Raw genomic sequence first — 20,434 nt, forward strand, 5'->3', positions numbered from 1 at the left:
TACTTAATTTTTGGTTTGTATTGGTCCCACAAACAAAAATATACTTTGCAATACATTCTGAATATTGCACTCACAGTTCGTAACTGGAACTGTGATCCACTAAATGGTCATGCAACCCTCTAGTAACGGTTACGCAATGCCCAAAACCAGAGTGGAGCAACACTAAGATCCCCCCAGGTTCTCAGGAGCAGAAGCTGGAGTGCGTTCGCGAGTTCTTCGTTAACTGGGCTCGTCGTCGAGTTGTCCGATTCACTTACGGTTTGACAAGTCTCCCACGTTCCCACCAGGCCTGCACGCGAGCACGAAGGAGGCGTTGAAGGGCCACCGAAACAAAACATCCCAAAGCACCCTCGTCTGTAGAGGATGCGACCTGTTAGCCGCTATTGAGGCAAGTGAGAAAAGTGGCTCTGGAGAGGTGCCCGGCGATGCATAAGGGCACGTATCCAGAAGGACGGCTTATCCCTCGCCTGGCTTCTCGACGCATTGAAATTTATTAACGCGACGCCTAACACCGCGGAATATTCCGTCATAAATTTCGTCGCCAGGGCTGAGTCCTGGAGCTTCAATTCAATGAGCAGCGAACTATGTTCCTATACAAATATATCGATGAGTAGACAGAATTTTCTCTAAATTTCTATAAATATGGATTGTAAGATTTATTGTGTATCAAGTTATATACATACATACGTCGCAGAATAAAGAGTTTGCGGACGAAAGGTGTCTGTGTCTCCTTACTAACTTGTGTACGTATACCAGTGTACTCAGCTCAGCTTAGAGCCTCTTTCTTAAGGGAAGCCTGAACGTTTGGACTAGCGCGAATCCGTAGATTCGCTCGTTTTGCTTCTCATCATGATTTCTCCGATTCTATTAGTCACAACTGGATAAAATTAAGCTCATTATTTCTGTCAGACTTTAAGAAAAGGTACGTTTTGTGCAAAGAAACAATGATTTTTGTAACCCTTTTTCGGTATATCTCCAAAGCCACTGCAAGCGTAAAAGTTAACATTTTTTGATGCAAGTAAGCTTAAATTAAAGCGTAAAGTATAACAAAAATAATGAGCTTACTTGAATCAAGTTTTGACTAATACAATCGGAGAAACCAAGATGAATAGCAAAACGGGCGCATTTAGGAGTTCGCTCTAGTCCAAACGTTTAGGCTTCCCTTAAAAATCATCTGTCGCGATATCAGTATCTTTAAAACATTTCGTCGTATCTCTGTTTATTTGCTCTTCCATCGAGTCGTCGACTTTCGAAATTGAAACCTACGTTTCTGGGGCATGTAGACTGCAAACTTGTCGAGGAGACTACCCGAACACGGTGGCGAACGACCACGAAATTACCCACGTTCGAGTACCGATATCGAGTGCGGGTCGTCGTCGCGAAGGCGTGCCCAGGGAGGATTCAGCGGAGTTGGTCTTGTTCCTGGTAGCGATTTCAAACCGAAATTTCATAGTCGAGGGAACAGCGAGCAGATCTTAAGGCGGTCGATCGGTTCGCTCGGATCGTACCCCCGAGCATCAATCAGCTGTCTCCGCAATCAAGGGAGAGCTACTCACCGCGAGGACGTCTCCATGGGAATTTCGAGAGGTATCCGCTACTCAATTATCTGATCCCGTACACACTCAAGATGTTATTGATCGGAGGATACTCCGTTCCTGGCGAGGTAGACGACTGGAGTAATCGAATACACCGAATCTTTCCTGGCTTAGATCACGGGGTCGGTGAACTTCTCAGAAGAGCGATGGGAATTTTAGACAACATGTAATGTTACAAAGATGAGATTATATGTTATGTTAATGTATTGATTGCCTTCTATGCCTGAGTTACAAGAAGATAAGAGGTTTATCTAGCATTGAAAGTAAATAACTCATTTTTTGAAGTGTAACTTCTTATTCGACGTCAGACCGATTTAACGTTTGCGGAATGCAGAATGAGGTAGGAAAGAGAACGTGAGAAAGTGGGTGCGTGGAATGCCAAAATCATTGCATCGCAAGTGCCTTGCATCATCCTCCAAATTTTTGGAAAGGATTAATCAAATTTCACCATTGTGTCTAAGAAGTTACACTTGAAACGCGCGGTATTCCATGCATCCACTTTTCGCTATTATTCGAGCCGAGGGATCGTTCGAATAATCTTTCGTCGCGAGTAGTACCTATTACCAGGTCTCACTACATGGAGGTTGCTGCTAGTGGAGACCCGGAGATGGAAGAAATCAAAGTTCCTTCGATCTCTCTCTACAAGGGAGGGAAACGTTCAAATGTATTAAACATGTACATCTCAGAATTATGTATACTATACGCATTGTAAATATTTAATTAATTCGTTTCAAGTCTAATTTTTTAGATACAATGGTGAAATTTAATTTATTCTTCCCACATATTTCGAAGACGTAAAGAATGATAATGGATACTTGACTACGCTTGTGTGTTTTCCATGACGTTGTCGTAACATTGATATCACTTCAACAATTATACCAGGATTGTATTCTGTTCCTATTAATAATATTACTACAAAATCAACACCGAGCCGTGGCTGCGAAACTATCACATTCGAAATACAGTTTCATGTCATAAGAAATTCTTGAGCAACCGAGAACGTTCTATTATGTTTGATAATACTCTTGCAAGTTAGATTATTAACCCGAAGTTAGATTGTTAATCTAGCCTCGATTTTCATCGATTCGCGCAGATATCGTCGAAACGATGTCAGAAACAGTTTCAGATGTTGGCGTTAGGTATAAATTCCAAGCTATTTAATTAAAATAAAAGCATTATTTGTTTTGTAGTAATTACACCCTTAAATATATATTATAATAAATTAAATGTGTGAATAATATGGTTACTTCTGAGGATACTTGAAATGGTTAATGATTAATCACGATTACCGATTTATGAATCATTAATCACGATCACTGATCACTTGGCAACCATAATCACGGATTACATTTCGCTCATCACTGGGATGCAACCGAATGCACAACTATCCATTATCTCTTTCATGTGTCGAAATTCCTAGCGATACACAAAACACCCCGTGCGGTCTAGACGCAAACACGTCTGTCGGCGTCGAAACGGGAATTATCCGTATTTGATATCGGCGAGCGTCGAGCGAGCAATTCGATTTCATTCGACCTCGAATGACTCCCATCGCCGGTCATGAATGCTTAATGAGCCGGCGTTGTTTGATGTTAAGTGTTATCAAGTTTCACTGTTTCCAATCGCTCTACCAAGGGACGTTTCTTTAAAAATTAAACATACGGTATAAATCGCTATTTACCATAATTTTTCTATACAAAGAAGTAATATTTGTTTTGTTACCCTTTTCTTCTTTCTATTACGTTTATTTGCCTGAAGCAAGTTTGAATATCCGGTCAGGTATACAGTATAATACTTGTTTCTATTATTTTTCACACGAGCTCTTTTCATAGATGTAACATTTAATATAAATTACAATTCACGGTGTGAATTATGATTGAATTCAAGAAATTAACAATCATCGCGCGAACAGTATGTTTAAATAACAATTAAAATTAAATTAAAATATCAGTAAATCTTGACATGTTGTCACATGCAAATTCAACTGTTTTCTTTATCATTGTGAAAAGCTTAATGATACCTATTTCCAGTTAAACGAGAGTGAATACAAATTACAACAGCTACGAGAATGACATAACATTTGAATTACTTCCAAACTGATGACGGTTGACAATTTCATGGCTGGTAAAGTATGCTGTTACGGCAACAGTCAGACCAGAAATAAACGGATTATAACATTGAAATGTATGGAACTGTTGCATGTAATACATTTATTTAAATGTCGGTCATCCTCATGACGCGAGAGTCGCGTACATTGCGTCAAATTATTTGGGAATTAAATCTTCAGCTGTTTTTTACCTCGTTGGTTATTGCTCTGGATTTTGATAACGATGGTCATTGTAGTGCTCCAACTGAATTCAATTAAAATGTGAACAACGTAATTGCTCAGGATTGGAATAATAGTGAAATAGATAGTAATTGGATTTTTGATGTAGCCTTAGCTTGACAAATTTAGTCAACTTAATTTTAATTAATTTATTAATCTAGTTTCGAAAACTCTTATTACCAATTATTTAAAACAAGGTATTTCTATTTTCAATATTATTTAAAAAAAAAAATCACCATCGAATAATAGTAATTATAATCTTTGCCATTTTCATTACACATTTTTGATATTTTAATATACTTTTCCATGCACGTCTTAACAATTCATATTAGAGAACATTATTCGTCAAGCAAGACTGTTAAAGAATTTGTAGCGGAGTGCCGGCAGATGTATGTTTTGATTTCAATACTATTTCTATGCACATATAGTATAAAGCACATTTAACGACATTCAATGCTTTGGGAACATAGAAAGTAAGGTTTGAATGTAACTTTCGATTCGCGGCCCCATTGAGAGAGATGCTAGTGTCACTACTCGTGACTCAAGTATGAACAAGGCATAAAGTAGGGGAAGCGTTCGAGCGGTGATTGAGGAGAACGGTTCTATCGAGAGAACCTAACCAGCTCCGGGGGCAGTTTTCGAAACGGGACCTTTTCGGCATTCATCCTTAACGTATCGAGAACAAACATGGCGAATTTCATCGTCCTCCTATGTGTGCAAGTGCTCCGTTATAAAGGGGGTTGAAAATTTGGGAGCTGTTCCACCCCCCCCCCCAAAGGATGCTTATGGGGTGCACGGTATGGGTGATGGCATTTTCTGGATCAGGGGAGTCCAGAGAATGCATTGAGCCCAAAATCGAGACCGTCGTCCAAAAGTTGTAGATTTTAGAGGGGGCGGGGGGTTGTCCGAGAGGGATTTCAAGGGGTGCATTTTGTAGAAGGCATCAAGGAGAGTCGCTCTGAAGGTTTTTTTGAATTTTTCAACCCCTCCCGTCACCCCTGGCCTTTTCCAAAGAGGCGTTTTTCTACACCCTCCCCTTTAGGGGAGTGAATTAACCCCTTCACATCAACCGTCGCCAATGCAACTTTACACACGTCTAGGGGACACTTCAAAAGTACTCCTCACGCAGTTTCATTTCAATCGGTTGAAAACTCTCGTAATTATGAGCATTTAAAAAAGTGTACCGGTAATTTAGTCCAGTAGTTTATTACGAGAAGCGATTGTATCTACTATCGATGCTTGCTATTAATAATGGAATTTGTGTTGTGTTACAGATGCTGCAGTGATGGAGGGCGAGGGCACGCTGGGCCGCGGGCCCGTAAATGGGGGCCGTGGACTGCGCCGTCAACGGTCCCTAGAATGGCGAGAGAGGCGCGGTTACGGACCCAGTGCCCAGTCGAGCAGCGACGACGAAGAGAATTCCCGTCACGCGGTTGGCGCTGCCTCCGTCTCGTCCGCTGGCAGAGGTGCCCGAAGTCCGGGCCAAGTTTTCGCTTCCCTCTTGGCGCAGCAGTATGGAAGTGAGTGATGATATAATTGATGTTTGATACCTTGATCGAGAGCCCGTAACCTTGCGCTAGACGTACGAGAAAAACTTTCGCGGACGCTGGCTACCTCCAGACTTCTGACGAACTCGCGTTATATTCGATCATGTTTCAAGAAAGAATAGTGTTTAATAGGAGTTGCCAGCCCATCTGTTAGGGCTGAAACGGGAATTTATCAGAAGCATCGCTGGCAAAAGAATTAATGTAACGATTCGATTCCTAAGCCCTGATTGGATGGTCCTTCGTTCGGTCGTTCTTAAACCTCCGCTGAAACGATGCTTAACGAGCGACTTAATGAGGAACTCGTGAACTTCAAATTGTTAGGTCGGCGTAAAGGGTTTGTCGTGTTCGTCAAGCAAAGTTCGAAACTAAAGTAAGTAAATCAACATAGTCGCGGGGGCTTCAATACACTTCTCCCGAGTAAAAACACGTTTTTCAATCCCTTTTCGAAGAAAGTCCAAGCTCTGGAGTTTTTCGATCGGAGAATTTCATTTCGTTCCAGGACATTATTTTTCTTGAAGTAAACCATGTATTCGACGACAATTCATTAATGTTGATTATGATATTCAATCTCTTTTTACATTTTATTTTAATAACTAATCATCAAGTGTCAGACACCAACTCTCACTGTAACGAAATCATATCAATTTTAAATTTCACCTAAACATACCCTGTATCATCAAAATTCTATATCGTCTGATTTCAATGTTAAATCTTTTCATCCCTTCACTGTCAATCAATTTCGCCATCGCTTGGAACAAAGACCAAAACGGTCCTTCGACGGGTCTTCTCAGAAACTGTTTCGCGATACACGTTGTCGATAGGCGTTAAGAGTTATTTTCTTTTTTGTTTGTTTCTCATCGACTCGATCTCTCGACGCCAATAATAAAGTTCAGGGTGGCTCGTTCATCATATTCCATCAAACGCTCGCGGAGCCCGCCCATTCAGTTCGCTTCCCTTAATCTTCCTTCGACTTTCCCCGCCGGCAAACGCATAGATTAAAGGATTTACAAAATTAGTTTTACCTCCTCGCGTCGTCTACGAGAGCAGGCGGATATTAAGTTCGGATGTAGAATCCAGATTGCGGAGCGTTTTCCACGGGCTTCGTCTCGCGGTCGCCTACTCGCGGCTCGGTCGAGTAAACAAACCCTTAAAAATAATATTCCCAGCAACTGCGACGAGACGCGACGTCGACCAACCCTCGTATAATCGCGTGCTACCGCGTTTATTTCACCCCTGCACTCGTTTGCACGTCCCTGGTGTATCGATTACGCAACTCATTCGCGGCTAGCCGTATAAATATCGCGAACCGCATAACTGCGTTATTATCGACGGCTTATTTGGATTACTATTTGCGCAAATAATAGTTTAATATCGCGCGTCCCCGGTCGCATGACCATTATTTGACCTCGGATGTGCCCGATGATCTCGATTAAATCTACGAATTCGAGCACTTTGTTGCGCTTTCGCGTGGACTTGAAGATATTGCTACAATCGACACCTTTTGGGGGCATTTGAAACCGTGGAATCCTTACATCTCGTATCTCGCGTTCTTTTTGTTAGGAAAAGCGAAGTAATAGTGTGCGAATAAATTCGAAATCTCTGTGATTGTGATTTCTTTATATCTCCTAGTATTTTATTTTTCTTGTAACGAGTAATGTCTTCATCTCATTTTTTTCTGTCAAATCAGATAGATATCCACCTCAAATAAAGTTTCCCGAATTCCCTACCTAGCCAAGGTCCCAACACATCTGAATCCTCAGTCTTGAGGATCCAAATGCCTAAACTTTGCAAGTAAATACCAAACTCGATCTCCACTGTTAAGATCGATACACAGTCGATCCTCCTGAGGCGAGCCGTTTCGCCACTGGTGCATCGTCTACTTTCGATACACTCCAAGTGCGGTTAGGCGACGCTGTGCCGCAGCGAATCGAGTCGATTCGAGTCGTGCGACGTACTCGGCCATAGGAAAGGGACGGAGTGGATAGGAAATGGGAGAATATAGGGATGAAAATGGGGAACACCGACATGGGGTCGAGGGTGAGTTCCAGGCGGATCCAGGGCTGGCGGGAGCGGTAATCGGCAGCAAGTGAATTGGAACAAATGCAGACAGACGTGAGGTGGGCTGCTGGCTCGCTTGATACCGCAACCAAGAAATATACTATAAACCGAGCACTGGTATTAATTGAGTTCCTCCCCATCCGTTGATGTAACGTGGCCCTCCTGTCATGCCACTCGTCCGTTTTGTCCGGCTTCATGACGAATCGATGAAACGCTTATGGGAATGGACGTGGAATCGAAGATCCTTAGGTAATCGGAGTTGGTTGAATCGGAGGATATTTTTATGGTTTTTCTATCTTTCTCATGCTAAGTACACGGAGACTCTGAAAGACCTGCTCAGCCTTTTAGGGTTCTATGGGATTCTCTGCACTGCTCATACAGTGACGCAAAACCATCTTCGTGTACAATAAGGGAAGTCCTGGGAACGCTAATAACGTTTCAATTAGAGTCCCCTGGGCACAAGTGAATATGTATACTTGAGTATCCCGAATATTAAGGAGGTATGAACGTTCTATGCTCTGAAACTCAAGATACCACCCTAAAATATTGATAACTGAACGATTAATCGACATGGAACTGTAGAGATAGAGAGAATTCCTATTGCATTTCCATTAATCTACAATTAACCAAGAAATATTTCACTTCGCCATAAAGAAAGTTTTCAAAGAAATAGATAATCGATACAATTCTCTCATTTTTTTCCATCTATATGGAATCCCTTCATTTCAAAGCGCGCATGATCCCTAGGTCACCTATTAACCCTTTACGATCAAGAGGCTACCTATGCTAGATTTTGTTACCTTTAACTGATACATTTGTAATTTCGAAAAATGTTAGTAAACCAGTTGAAAAGAGATTTTCGATAGCCGCGCGATGGAGCTTTAAGATCGACCTCGAATTCTTACGAAATTCAGCTAAATGGAAAGCTCCACGTGATTCTTACTGGAAAAAAGAAGAACTGCAAAGTTTGTTCTAGTCAAAAACACGAATAAACTTATTACTGTGATACGTGTCCAAATAACCCAAGAATCCAAATCGGTCAATGTCTCATAAATATAATCATATCATGGTAAAATACAGAACTTAATTTTGCAAAGTTATATTATATACTATCAAAATATACACTTGACATATTTGCGAAAAATCGTTTCGACCTGCTACCACGCCCGGCCGAAAAAGTCGTCGACCGCGAAGGGTTAAAATCGCTCGGTTAATTAACCCTTCCGAATCGAAAGCTGTCCTTTTGGAAGATCGATTTCGAATCGAACGCGAGCCAGCTCCACCGAAGGGGTTTCATTGATGGCTCTTCTTTCTGCTTGCTCTTTCACAGACTGACACTCCTGGAACGAGCCGGTGTCCGGCTCTGCGGATTATGTTGCGTTAATGGTAACGTCGATTCAGTGGCTCGCTTCCGTATAGGCCCTCAGGGGTGAAAAATAATCCGAGGACATTTTATTAGGTATCGCTGTTACGTACCGCGAGGGCGTAAGTGGCGGATCGCGTTACCGTCGATTGGCAGCCCTGTTACGAGAAACTCCGCGTCCGTAAAACCCCGCATTGTCGTGGCCACCTCGTCTTATATCACGGATCGGAATACCTTTTACGATCTCTCGGCTGGATAGAGGGCAGAGTAAAGCTTTAATAACGCCCCGTGTCACGGTGTGCGTCACCGACGTTACAGGAGATCTCGTTCGCCCGGTGACAATATAAATGGCGGCTCTTAATCTCCGTCCGCGCGGGTATCAATATATTGATGTGAAAAATTACGAGAGAGGAAGGTTTTCATGCCAATTTGTCTTTGTATTCTAGTATTTCACCATTGGAAAGCGACAATCGCTGTGGAACAAGAGAAAAAGAATAGTTGGGAACCTCCAACAAGGGAATGACTGTCGTGTCTTCTTTTGATTTGGTGGTTCGTAGATTTGTTAAGTATTCCTATTCCTACGAGTAGAAACTTTGGCGCAAACACTTAAGGGAACATTGGTAAAAGTATTTCATCGAAGTCGTTGTGTGTGAGAGCCCGTGCTGATAGGGCTAAACAAGGAAACCTCAAGTAGCACTCGGTAATGTAGTCGGTAATCAGTCGATAAGGGAGCTGCGTTGCCGAACGTCCAGAGCTTTACGTTGGTACATCTTACCGACAGAGTAGTCTGCCTTCTCAATCGTGTAACCTCCACTATTTACTCACCTACTCTATTTTATCACTCGTAAAACAAATCCATACCTCATTAATTAATACCAAACTTCCTACTTCGATTGCTGTCCCGCTAATTTGCTTCGTACACGACAATACTGCATCCACGTAAGTTCCCAATACCTGTCAGCGTCGCTATGGACGACGTCTCTTAATCTCCGTCGGCGCAGTCATCAATATATTGACGTCCAGTCGAGGGGTCCTGTCTCCGGGTCCATGTTCACTTTGGACATTACATTGTCAGCTCATTACAACCGGGAACGGTGTGTCGCATCGCGCTTCGCCGCTGTTGCGTATGGAAAATATTGACCCCTTACACCTCCTCACCTCCTCACCCATTGGTCGAGGGCTCGCACGCGCGCGCGCAGGGCCGATAACGCGCGAGATAACGTATAGCTTCCCGCGGCATTGTAAGTGTTGATTTTCCGCATCGCGTTTGCATAGACGCCGTGGACTATTAATTTGACGCGGTCAGATATAGCTACAATGGCGAATCGCAGCGGAACTTCGCGCGTTAATTACTACGCCGACCACCTCCGCGCAAGCCACCGTCCTCGTTGCCTGTTACGTTCAATGTTCGGTTGAATAACGTTCAAGCGATTCTCGTTAAAGGAAAAATTGATGAAACGTGCGTACAGAAACGGATTTTATATTTCTTTTTTTGACGGGGTATTTTGTTCTGATCACGTTATATTACACTGGGTGATTCGAGAGAATTGGATAGGGTGTAGCACAATGCAACGCGTATGATTTGTGAGACGAACGATACAATGCTGTAGTAACTAACTTATCAATCTATCTTCGGATACAGTTCAACTGTAACAAAAGGTAGTTTGATGTATCGCCTGAAATCAATTTATGTTTAAACATAGTACTTCTATATGTTAATTTCTTGAATTCTACCGTGACATCCGTAAATCTCCAAAGATTGCCCCAAAGTGAGAGGTCGAAAGGTAAAATAAGTAAGAACTTTTTTTTACTTTATTTCATTTGACTCACCAGGGATGAAGGGTTCCGCGCCCCTGATGCAGAACAATGGGAACTCGGTCGTTTTAGTACAGCGAGCGCGAGCCAGAGATACTTCAGCAGCCGTTAATCAAGACAGTCGCCGAACTCGAGTTTTCCATTTCTGCTTCCGAGTATTTTCGACTTACAACGCGTTCAGGTCTTCCGCGGTCGGGTACGCTCTCGCAGATCTCGGAAAAACGATGTTAAGCCGAGAATAAATTTTTAATGGGTCCGCCAGAGGTTCTTGCTTTGTGAAATACTGCCACGATACATGCAAATGATCGGGATCAAGAATTAAACTACGTCGGTTTTCTCCCCAACCAAGCGATAACGAAACGCCTTACGCGATCGATCCAGCGACGCTGCTATAGAAAATTGAAAAACCTTCAAACATCATACTCAACGTGGAGCGAAACATTCTTTCGCCAATAATTTTCAATAATCTCGTACTAGCACTACGGTTTTTATTATTCGAACGTTTCACGAACTGTGCTCTTCAGGATCATTTTTTTTTACAAGCAGCTTTTCGCGTTGTTATTCTACAATTTTTTGTTAGAATACTTGTCGTATCTTCGATTCCAATTTCAATTAAAAACGAAGTTCTATCCACGTCCTTTGGTATCAATCTTTCACGAGAAAATAGTTTTCCCAAAGTCACCGAGCTTGGTGAGGTAGGTAACTGAAATATTCCACAAATAATTGGCGATGAAACGTCATGTTCAAATAATTGGTTAACGTAGCCGACGCTGAACTTCCAGGGACAATCTTCTTCCCCTCGGAGAAAAGATACTTAACGAAGTCCTAACTCAGAATTAAAGTAAGCGATATATATGTGGGAGTCGACGTGGGAGCAAACGTACGAGATTAGGTGACCAAAGTTCGCGAGCAGTCATTAGAAGGTAATACAAAAGTTCGCCAGGGAGAAAGAGCACGGCGTTTCCACTTATTCTTTCCCTGGCATTGGTCGAAGAAAGATAGAGAGATTGGAGCAGTGCCCGTGGTCTCTCAGGGGGAATGAATAACTTAAGGACGTCTGATAGCATGATCGAAATTCACGTGTACTGGAAACTTCAACTTCTATTTCTTCTATCTACACACGATACACAGAACGATGTTAATGCGGAACTCTAATCGATTGACGAATTTATCGACAGAGTGGGTCTACACTGTCTGCTGATCGTCCTGCTCTGTCAAGCTGACGTTCTACGCTACCGAGTGCTATTGTTTACACTAGAACTGCAGTATCGACTAGAACTCAGCAGGAGTTATCGATGAGATTAGCATTTTTCTAGCTTCCCATGACTTCTAACCACCCTACAAGATTGGTGAAGCAAAGTTTCGGGACGTTCTGGCAGGATATACTAGAAGTTAATGTAAGCGTTGGCTAGGGAAAGAAAGCTCACCGTGTCTACTTATTCTTTCACCAGTATTGGTCGTGAAACGATAGACAGAGAGAACAAAATGGTGGTCTCTCAGGAGGGATGAATAATTTAAGGACGTCTGATCGCGCGATCGAAATTCACGTGTCTGGGAATCGCTTTGAACGTCAAATTACAGGGAGGCTCTCTCTTCGACCGATCTCTTGAATAATTGTGTTACAGACGGTCGATCCATTTAAATCACTCTATCGCCGGGCGAACGGTTCATTAAAATGCAGCGGATCGAATTTCTGTCGGGGAGGGCGATCCGTACGACTCCGACGTCGTCTAACAAGAAAACTCTGATAAATCTTATCGACGGATCTGTATCTGTCTTTAGGCGGCCGTCGACAGGGGGTCGTGGTAAATTTCCCGCGACCTTTCTCAGGGGAGTATCCAGGCCACGTTTATCTCCGTTGAGCGATCTATGCTCGACCCAGATTGCGGATCAGCATCTGATACATGTGGTCTGATACATCGAAGCGTAAAATTATTTGAACCTGGCACGAAACTTGCCATGACCTTTGTCTCAGATGGAAGGTTTTATTCTCCTGCTAGAAATGATTAACCCAGTATTGCAAATTTTTCTAGTGCATTTCGCATCTTGAAATCGAGACGAGATCGAAATTTATCTCGTCTCGTGCGCATCACTATTTATCAGCCTACCAACGAAAGACGAAGTCCACGGACAGAACCCTCGAATGCCTAACTCGCTGCAAATTCTCCAGCACGAGAGTCTCACCCACAAATTCAAAGAACCCATCCAGCTGCCACGAAGGGGTCGCGTGTTATCGTCCACCCCTAAAACTGGCCCTGGTTTTAGAAGTCGCCTAGCAAATCCACGAGCCACACCGTTGTGTTCACAGACGGTCGCGTCGTTGTTCGATATTAATGGCGGGAATTATCCAGCGACACAGACGTTTTATTTCCACTTGACCGTCGATATATCCTCCGAAATTGCCTGCAACTGCCAGCTCTTCGTAAGCGATCTTACGAACCGACGTCCTGCCCGCTGTTGCGAGCAATAACAATCGGGCCCGTACATCTACCGCTGATCGCGGAATCTCGAATCCATCCCTTGAAGGGGCCAGGCACTGAAATTGCTCAAAAATGAAGCCTTCCTTGTTAATTAATTCCATGGACATCAATGAAATCCAGATTTTTTTTTTTATGTATCATACAAATTTGAATAATTTTGTTCATTTATGAAGGTGTGTGTTAAGGGTCTTCATATTTATCCTGATAATTCTTCAATTTAAAATTCTTGGTGATCGGAGGCCAAGGGCTAAATAACGATTCGTGATGGTTAGATCGTACAGTGGGTAAGGAAACGGCTGCGGGGATTTGTAGGAAAATTTATTGGCAAGGTATACAGGTACATACATACATATGTACTGGCACATTGTGCTGGACCGTGTTGCGGTGGCGCCTGCTGCGCGATATAGAGCAAGCGCAAGCTGGCTGCGCGGGCTCGTGTACCGGTGCTTATGGTTATGTAGGCCTATCTTGTGTACCGTTCATCTGCTATCCACGTCAGGCGAATATTACCGTCGGCCTTTGAGCCGTTCCCGCATACCGCCAACTATTTGCAACGTTACATCGCAAATTGGCGCGGGTACAGGCTTCTCCAGTCTTTGTGCTGGATTCCTTGAAAATCTCCAGTACTGCGTCTGGATTTCATGCCGTTCGCGAGTGCGTTGAACCATGGCTATATCGTTTAGATAAAAGTAGCATAAGGGTATCGCTGTTCTTCGTGGATGCGCAAAAAAATTATTGGAACTGGATGAACTCGAATTATTTGTATTGTTTTAGAAATTAAAATGTTGAATTTTTATTAGAACGTCTTGGTAATGTATTATCGGTTAATCGATACGATAATGTTCATAGTTGAATTCACTTGAGTTTGCTTGAGTTAATTGCAACTACAATATTCCGTAAAACTGGAGGAGTGTTTAATGAAAGTCTCCTTTTTCGCAAGCTTTGCAAGCGTTTCGTTGCTGAAATTTCATATTAATCAAAATTTGCCTTTGTTTTCCTTGCTGAATGATAAATTGAAAAAACATATTTTTGTATGACAATATAAAATATGGAAACAAATTAGAAATAATCTAATAGTAGAACTTTGTACCATTTAATCGTCTTAGCAAATTGGAAAAGAGATTGCTTTGGAAACTCCACTTATATTACCATCATTATTAATGTTCACATTTCACCACCCAGGACAGTGGTCGCAAGAATCGTACGGGCATTACCGAAGTTCGACTCTCCCTCAAACTCCACTTCCACGTCGGGATTAGACTTAGATGGCAACGTTATTGCCATCCTTGTTGTTTACATCTGAAACAGTTCCACTTTGGTCGATATTCGCGAACTTCCTCGCTATGCAGCGCGTTTCCACTACTAATGCTTTTTGCAGTTGATCAAACGGCGTAACCGTGAGATCGTTGACGTCTCACAGTATTACACTCCCGTTGCCGAAATGATAGCTACTATCTCGACAGCCTCCATCTTACACGGCTCCTTCATTCCCATAATTCAGCTTCCATTTTAGGACTGCGACATCTACATCCTGTAGTTTTCAATCTTTTGTCAAACAACAGCATGTCTGTATTTATATATTAATCAATTTAAATATAACAATATGTATATTATGTATAACAATTTTCTTTTTCTTCAAAGGTATTCATATATGCTGTAACTTGTTAACCTACTGCCATATTAACGTTCTCAATTGTAATTCATTATACATATGAGCTGCCAACTGCACAAATCGATTAACTCCACTTTTTGAATAATCTTAAATTTAAGCGTCAAGTCATCCGGTCGCTGCAAGTGAATTCCACGCAAATCTCCAGCACGGTCCGATTGGTCCAGTAGCTTACATCCCACTGCGTTCAGACTTGCAATGCTACTATTATTTCACCACGATGCACTTAACCGAACTACGCGAAAGCAGTCGACAATTTCAATCGAATAGCCATTTTGGTAGATGATCCGTGCCCCAGACCGCGAATGGCTCGAAAATCGCGATGGTACAAAGCAACAGGCACGGCAGTCGGCGCAAGAACGAAATTACTGGCCACGCACAAATTACGAACTGGATACGCATCTCTCGTTTCCTGTCCTTGCCCCCGACCCACCTTTTGGCCGCGCGCAGCTTGATCATAAAGCTCGTTTCGGGTCTACATACCGAGCTGTTCGTAAATATCATTCTCGTTTTACGCGGATGCGGCTTCTCATCGGCAAAATAAACACACCGCGGGTTACGTTACCCTAACGAGGAAACGTTGCCCCTTGATCCGAGGGAAAGACGATGTCTCCCCGGGTTTATTATTGCTGCCGAGTAATTAAACCGTTTTCCGTGCCGTCGGCTGAAAATCGAACGCACCGCGACGCCCCAGTGCCACCAGGCGACCTGAATTTTCCAACGAAATTCGGATAAAATGACTCTACGAAAGTTACGCCTACCGAAGGGATGAACAAATTTTTACCCGACTTGTCGATCAGGACATTTGATGTTTTGACTAAAAATTGATATATTATCACGTAATATGTTATTTCATTACTTCATCGATCCATAAGTAGTTAGCTTGTTTAGAGCAGTTATCGTGCAGTTATAACATCGTGCACCACTTGTGCTTCACTCTTTCGGTGGAAATATATTTTACAGAATTAAATTTCTCATAAAATATATGTTTTTAGCGAATTAAATAAATATGCTTGCGTGTACCACCGCGGTGGGTAAATATTTTAAAGTGGTAACATGCTTTCATACTAGACTAGAAAGAATGGAGAAGGCCAAAGAGTAACAGATCGTCAGTTTTCCTGACACACAGTTCATATCGAGACAGGAATTCGTAAAACATTAATATTACAGGAAAATCATATTTACGAACGTCGCTTAAACAATATGCATTGCTAATAATTAATTTAACTACTGTCAGGAATTGGTTTTTATTTATTCCAATCAATAGATATAAAGATATAGATAAATTTCTCGCGATTAACGTCTCGAATGGATACTTATTCTGAACCGTGATTGTTTTATCTTCGCTGTTTTACATATTAAGATTAAAAACCATCCGCTGCGGCGTAATTACTTGGCGCGAGCCAGATGACTCGAAAGAGTGATTGGCGAGGAGAGGAACAACGTCGCAGAGGCAGGACGTCGATATCCGCAAGGAGAGACGGGTTGGGGGATGGCGGTACCAATAAGGCCGAAACGAAAAAGAAGAGTTAAAACAAGCGTGCCACCCGATACCGGGTTTCTCATTATTTTAAGTGACTTCAGAGGCAGAGGCCGGCGTGTATATGCGCGCCATATATCACCACTTGCCACTCAGCCTGGCGGTATCGTGTAATCGAGTTGTCAGACAAACTACCCCTTACAGAGAATGGGTCCGCTATCGTTGTCGCCGCCGCAGACGCCGCTCGACGCCATAGTAGTCGCCTAATGCACGCGTTATTACGTTACGCGCATTTAAAACTTGCCTCCTATTAGCAGTTTGCCATCATCTGCGGCTGCTGTCGGGGATCGAATTCGAGGCGGGACGGATATGTCGCACACGGGACGACGCGGCCCTACGGTAACTTTGTTTCGTCCTCGAACGGATTTCATACTTTGGAGCCCATTACCGACCGATCTAATGGATCGCGCGTTGAAAATATTCACGTTGGATAGCTTCTGCTCAGAGGCATCTTCCAGACAGCCCTTGCCGGCAGCGATTTGACCCTGGAGGATGAGTTGAACGAGTTGGACACTCTATACGTAGGAGTCGACAGAGTAGAACCCACCGTCGATAATGCAGGTCGGTCTGATGGCAATGTAAAACTCCTCTGTTTGAGTAGGATTCTACATTGCCAGATCATACCGACAGAATGTTCTACATCGCCAACAGAGTGCTTTGCCAACTCTGTGGTCTACTAACCAACACAGATTTTCCAAACATATTCTACGGTGATTTTTGCCCCTGTACCGTTACTTTCCGAATTATTTATACATAATTAAGTACCATCTCACGCGAGTATTCCCACCGACATGTGTTTATGATTGGAAATACCTGCAGACGGAATTGGAGTGTATCGGCGAATCGGAGAAGTTTATATTCATAGAAGTGCGTGCAAAGGGAATCGGAGTCTAACAAACATCAGTCGAAAGCAAATCCCTTTGCCAATACCGAGCACGCTTCATTTCGTAACGTTTCGTACACATGAGTGCGCACAATACTCGAATACCTGATCCTCTGGAAATATTAGACCACTCCGCATTATCTCGCTACCATTGCTCGATAGCTGCGCCGTATCGAATAACGATCGCTGCACAACTTTGGATATTAGCCGATCCTCTATCCCTTATCATTCGGGAGACAGTTTGTCACTTACAGCCGAATCTACTCCTACGATCACGTACACCATACCAGTCGTGCCACTGCTTTGACGTTCGAACAGCACTTTGACGCTGCTGTCGTGTTGGTGCGTAGAATACCAGGGATGGAATTTATTGCGAGATGATAGCAGCTTCTCCTCATGCGTATCTGCATCTAAATATACTGTGATAGATAGTTACGATACATGTGTTTATAAATTCATACAAGGTTCACTAATTGCTACATGTATTTATTAATCGATTGCACTACTTAGCATCAATAGATCCGCAAAAGGTTAAATTCTAATAAAACAAACCGAAAAAAAATACAATTTCTTTTTAAAGAATGTGTAGTGTCCACCTTGATGAAATTTTGGAAAGACTTTAGAGTTCATTGACTATATGTTTAGAAAAAGAAATTGGTTCCACCTTATGTAAATTCATACATGTTTCCCTTATTTAGAAGATGTTCATAAGTATTTATAAAAATTATGAATAGAATAAAAAATATCAGGTTGTTCGTATCAGTGCGTTCGTTTTAGTTGTTTTTCAAGCATTCTATCATCAAATATTTGTCTATATCGAGTATTTTTGACGAGTTTGAAGTAGAAAATGATCGAAACATGCCCATCCCTAGTCGCAGTGCATCGTTAACGAGCACGGGCGCCGCGGTATCGGTGCATTCGAGCATTTACGTCATAAGCACGCCGATATCGTTACAGGGGAGTAAAAGGAAACGGAACGGTTTTCTGGAACAAGAACACTCCAGAGGCCGGGAAAATCCGAACGAAAAACCAATAAATCACGTTGTGTTTAACGAACCTTCATGTTTCTATGCACACCTTTGGGAATACCGGCGCGGAAGTGTTATTTTTACTGGGTACCGACCAGCGCGATGTGTGAAAAGAACGAGGACGATGACGTTCTCTGCCCTCGTTACCGGATCCACGCGAAATGGACCGGGTAAGAATGCTTGAACGAATTACGAGCACGTCATTATCACTCCAGTCACGGATCGCGGGACAGAAGCTACTCTTAGGTTAATAAAAACCATCGTCGAATCGACGTCGAGGCCACACGACTTGTCTTAATTATCCTCGACTCCTATCCGAATTCCTCTTCAGACTCTGCGAATTATCATCGAGGCATGCACGAGTGCGTGATGGGCGTAGTGCAATCGGAAGCGATGGTATTCAGGCATGATCTATTGCCTCTGAGGATAGGTCTCAGTCTTTTTTAAATACGATCCTTGTAAAGGGAAATCCTTGCAGTTTTAAATGAAAGCATTAATTTGTTTAGATTTTTAAATTTAAGCCGTATTTGGTACTCGCACATATTATAATTATGTTCAATAAGCACGTAGAACAATTATTGTTTCTATATTTACATTACTATAGCCAGAGGGTGAAGAGTTTAGAGTAAAAAGGTCATTTTCTACCCAAGACCCTGAATTAACTAAACACATTTGTCCAGAACAGAGGAAGATATTGCTGCCTTGTATAATACGTCCGTGTCCTTTTAACAGAAGTCTCTGTAATTTTGGAAAATTCAATTAGAAGGAAAATGGTAGCTCCACGTAACGACGCGGTCGCCGCAGAGTCCAGGTTTAAACGCCACGAACGCGTCCTGGATTACTTTGACCGAACGAGAAACGAAACGAGGGGGAAAGAAACGAAAGAAGCATGGACCAACTATTTGAAGTCCGCTGGTGACAGAGAATCGTCAATGGTCTCGTTAAAAAGTTACGTGGCAGCGTATGAGGGGAACTCGACGTCATCGCAAAAAATATTGATTCCTGTGAAGTAATTACCCAGCGCACTGCGTAATATTCAGTAACCGACGAAACGCGAGTCTTTCGCATCCGTGAATCTATTTACAAAGACAGTAATTTCATAGCAAGTGGATTCAGACTTTCGATCGGTGTCCATTTCCTTTAATTAAGGAAAGAATTGATTCTAGTAGATTTGTTTTTCTTCTTCCACTTGGCATCCATCAGTTGCAAGTATCCACGAATGTCTTCTTAAACATACCAGCATTATGCGAGCCACCGTAACACTCCTCAAGCTATAAAGAATCGCGAAGACACCCTGGAAGACACGTTGCAGCCTGATCCCTGGAATTACAAGAAGCGAAGCGTGAATAATTCCGTCTGCTAACCATTCGTTTCGCGGCCGATATAAATTATTGCCGCGAGCGCATTAATTTCCTTTGCGAATAATTAACAACGTACCGGACAACGAAACCTTGGCGAACCTCCCACGCTCCGGCAATGGTCAGTCTTGCCGTCTGCACCCTCACGGCCCTCTACAACGCTCCTCGTCTCGCCGCTTCGTTCCAGCCCCCTAACCCCTTCGCGGTCGACACTTGAAATATTAATCATGACTTACACGCGGTGCGCCCGGACTACGGGTATTCTCTATCTGCATTATTAAGTGAGCTGGAGCACGAGTTGGCCTACGTAGGCCTCCACCACGGAACGAATATGAATGGTCGGTCTTCGGCGTTATTATTCTAAAGAGAAGCTTCGCGGTGTCCAAGGATCACTTGGCAGGCTGGTTAAGCAACGATACGTTGTTACGCTTTGAGGGTGTCAGGTAGGGGCAATGGTTTCTTTGGAGTTTTTTTGTGATTAAATTGAAATCTATTCGACGTTCGATGCTATTTTTATTTGAATGTCAACAACGCCACTTGCGTTGGAGTGAGAAGGTTTGTTTAAACAGCAACTGTTGATTTACGTGGAGAGTACTTGGAGCACCGAGCACTTGGTATACTGAGTATTTGGGACATTGAGTAGTTGAGGCACTGAGTACCGGGGACCCTGAATACTTGAGGCATTGAATACATGGAACACTTGGAGTACTTGGGATCCTGAATTCTTGAGACACTGAGTACTTGGAACACTGAGTACTTGGGACCCTGAATA

At 42.8% G+C, this 20,434-nt stretch overlaps 1 protein-coding gene across 4 annotated transcripts in view; it reads left to right on the forward strand.

Annotated features, from left to right (window-relative positions):
• LOC128887652 (teneurin-a) overlaps positions 1-20,434 on the forward strand; it is a 766,007-nt gene that overhangs the window by 276,488 nt on the left and 469,085 nt on the right. For all 4 annotated transcript variants that reach the window (XM_054143776.1, XM_054143796.1, XM_054143805.1 and 1 more), the window contains exon 4: positions 5,196-5,441. In XM_054143776.1, the coding sequence (XP_053999751.1) occupies positions 5,207-5,441 (235 nt within the window). In that variant the 5' untranslated portion in view covers positions 5,196-5,206. The remainder of the gene's footprint in view (positions 1-5,195; positions 5,442-20,434) is intronic.

The sequence above is a fragment of the Hylaeus anthracinus genome, unplaced genomic scaffold (genome assembly GCF_026225885.1).
Source record: "Hylaeus anthracinus isolate JK02 unplaced genomic scaffold, UHH_iyHylAnth1.0_haploid 0, whole genome shotgun sequence".
NCBI classification, from domain to species: Eukaryota; Metazoa; Arthropoda; class Insecta; order Hymenoptera; family Colletidae; genus Hylaeus; species Hylaeus anthracinus.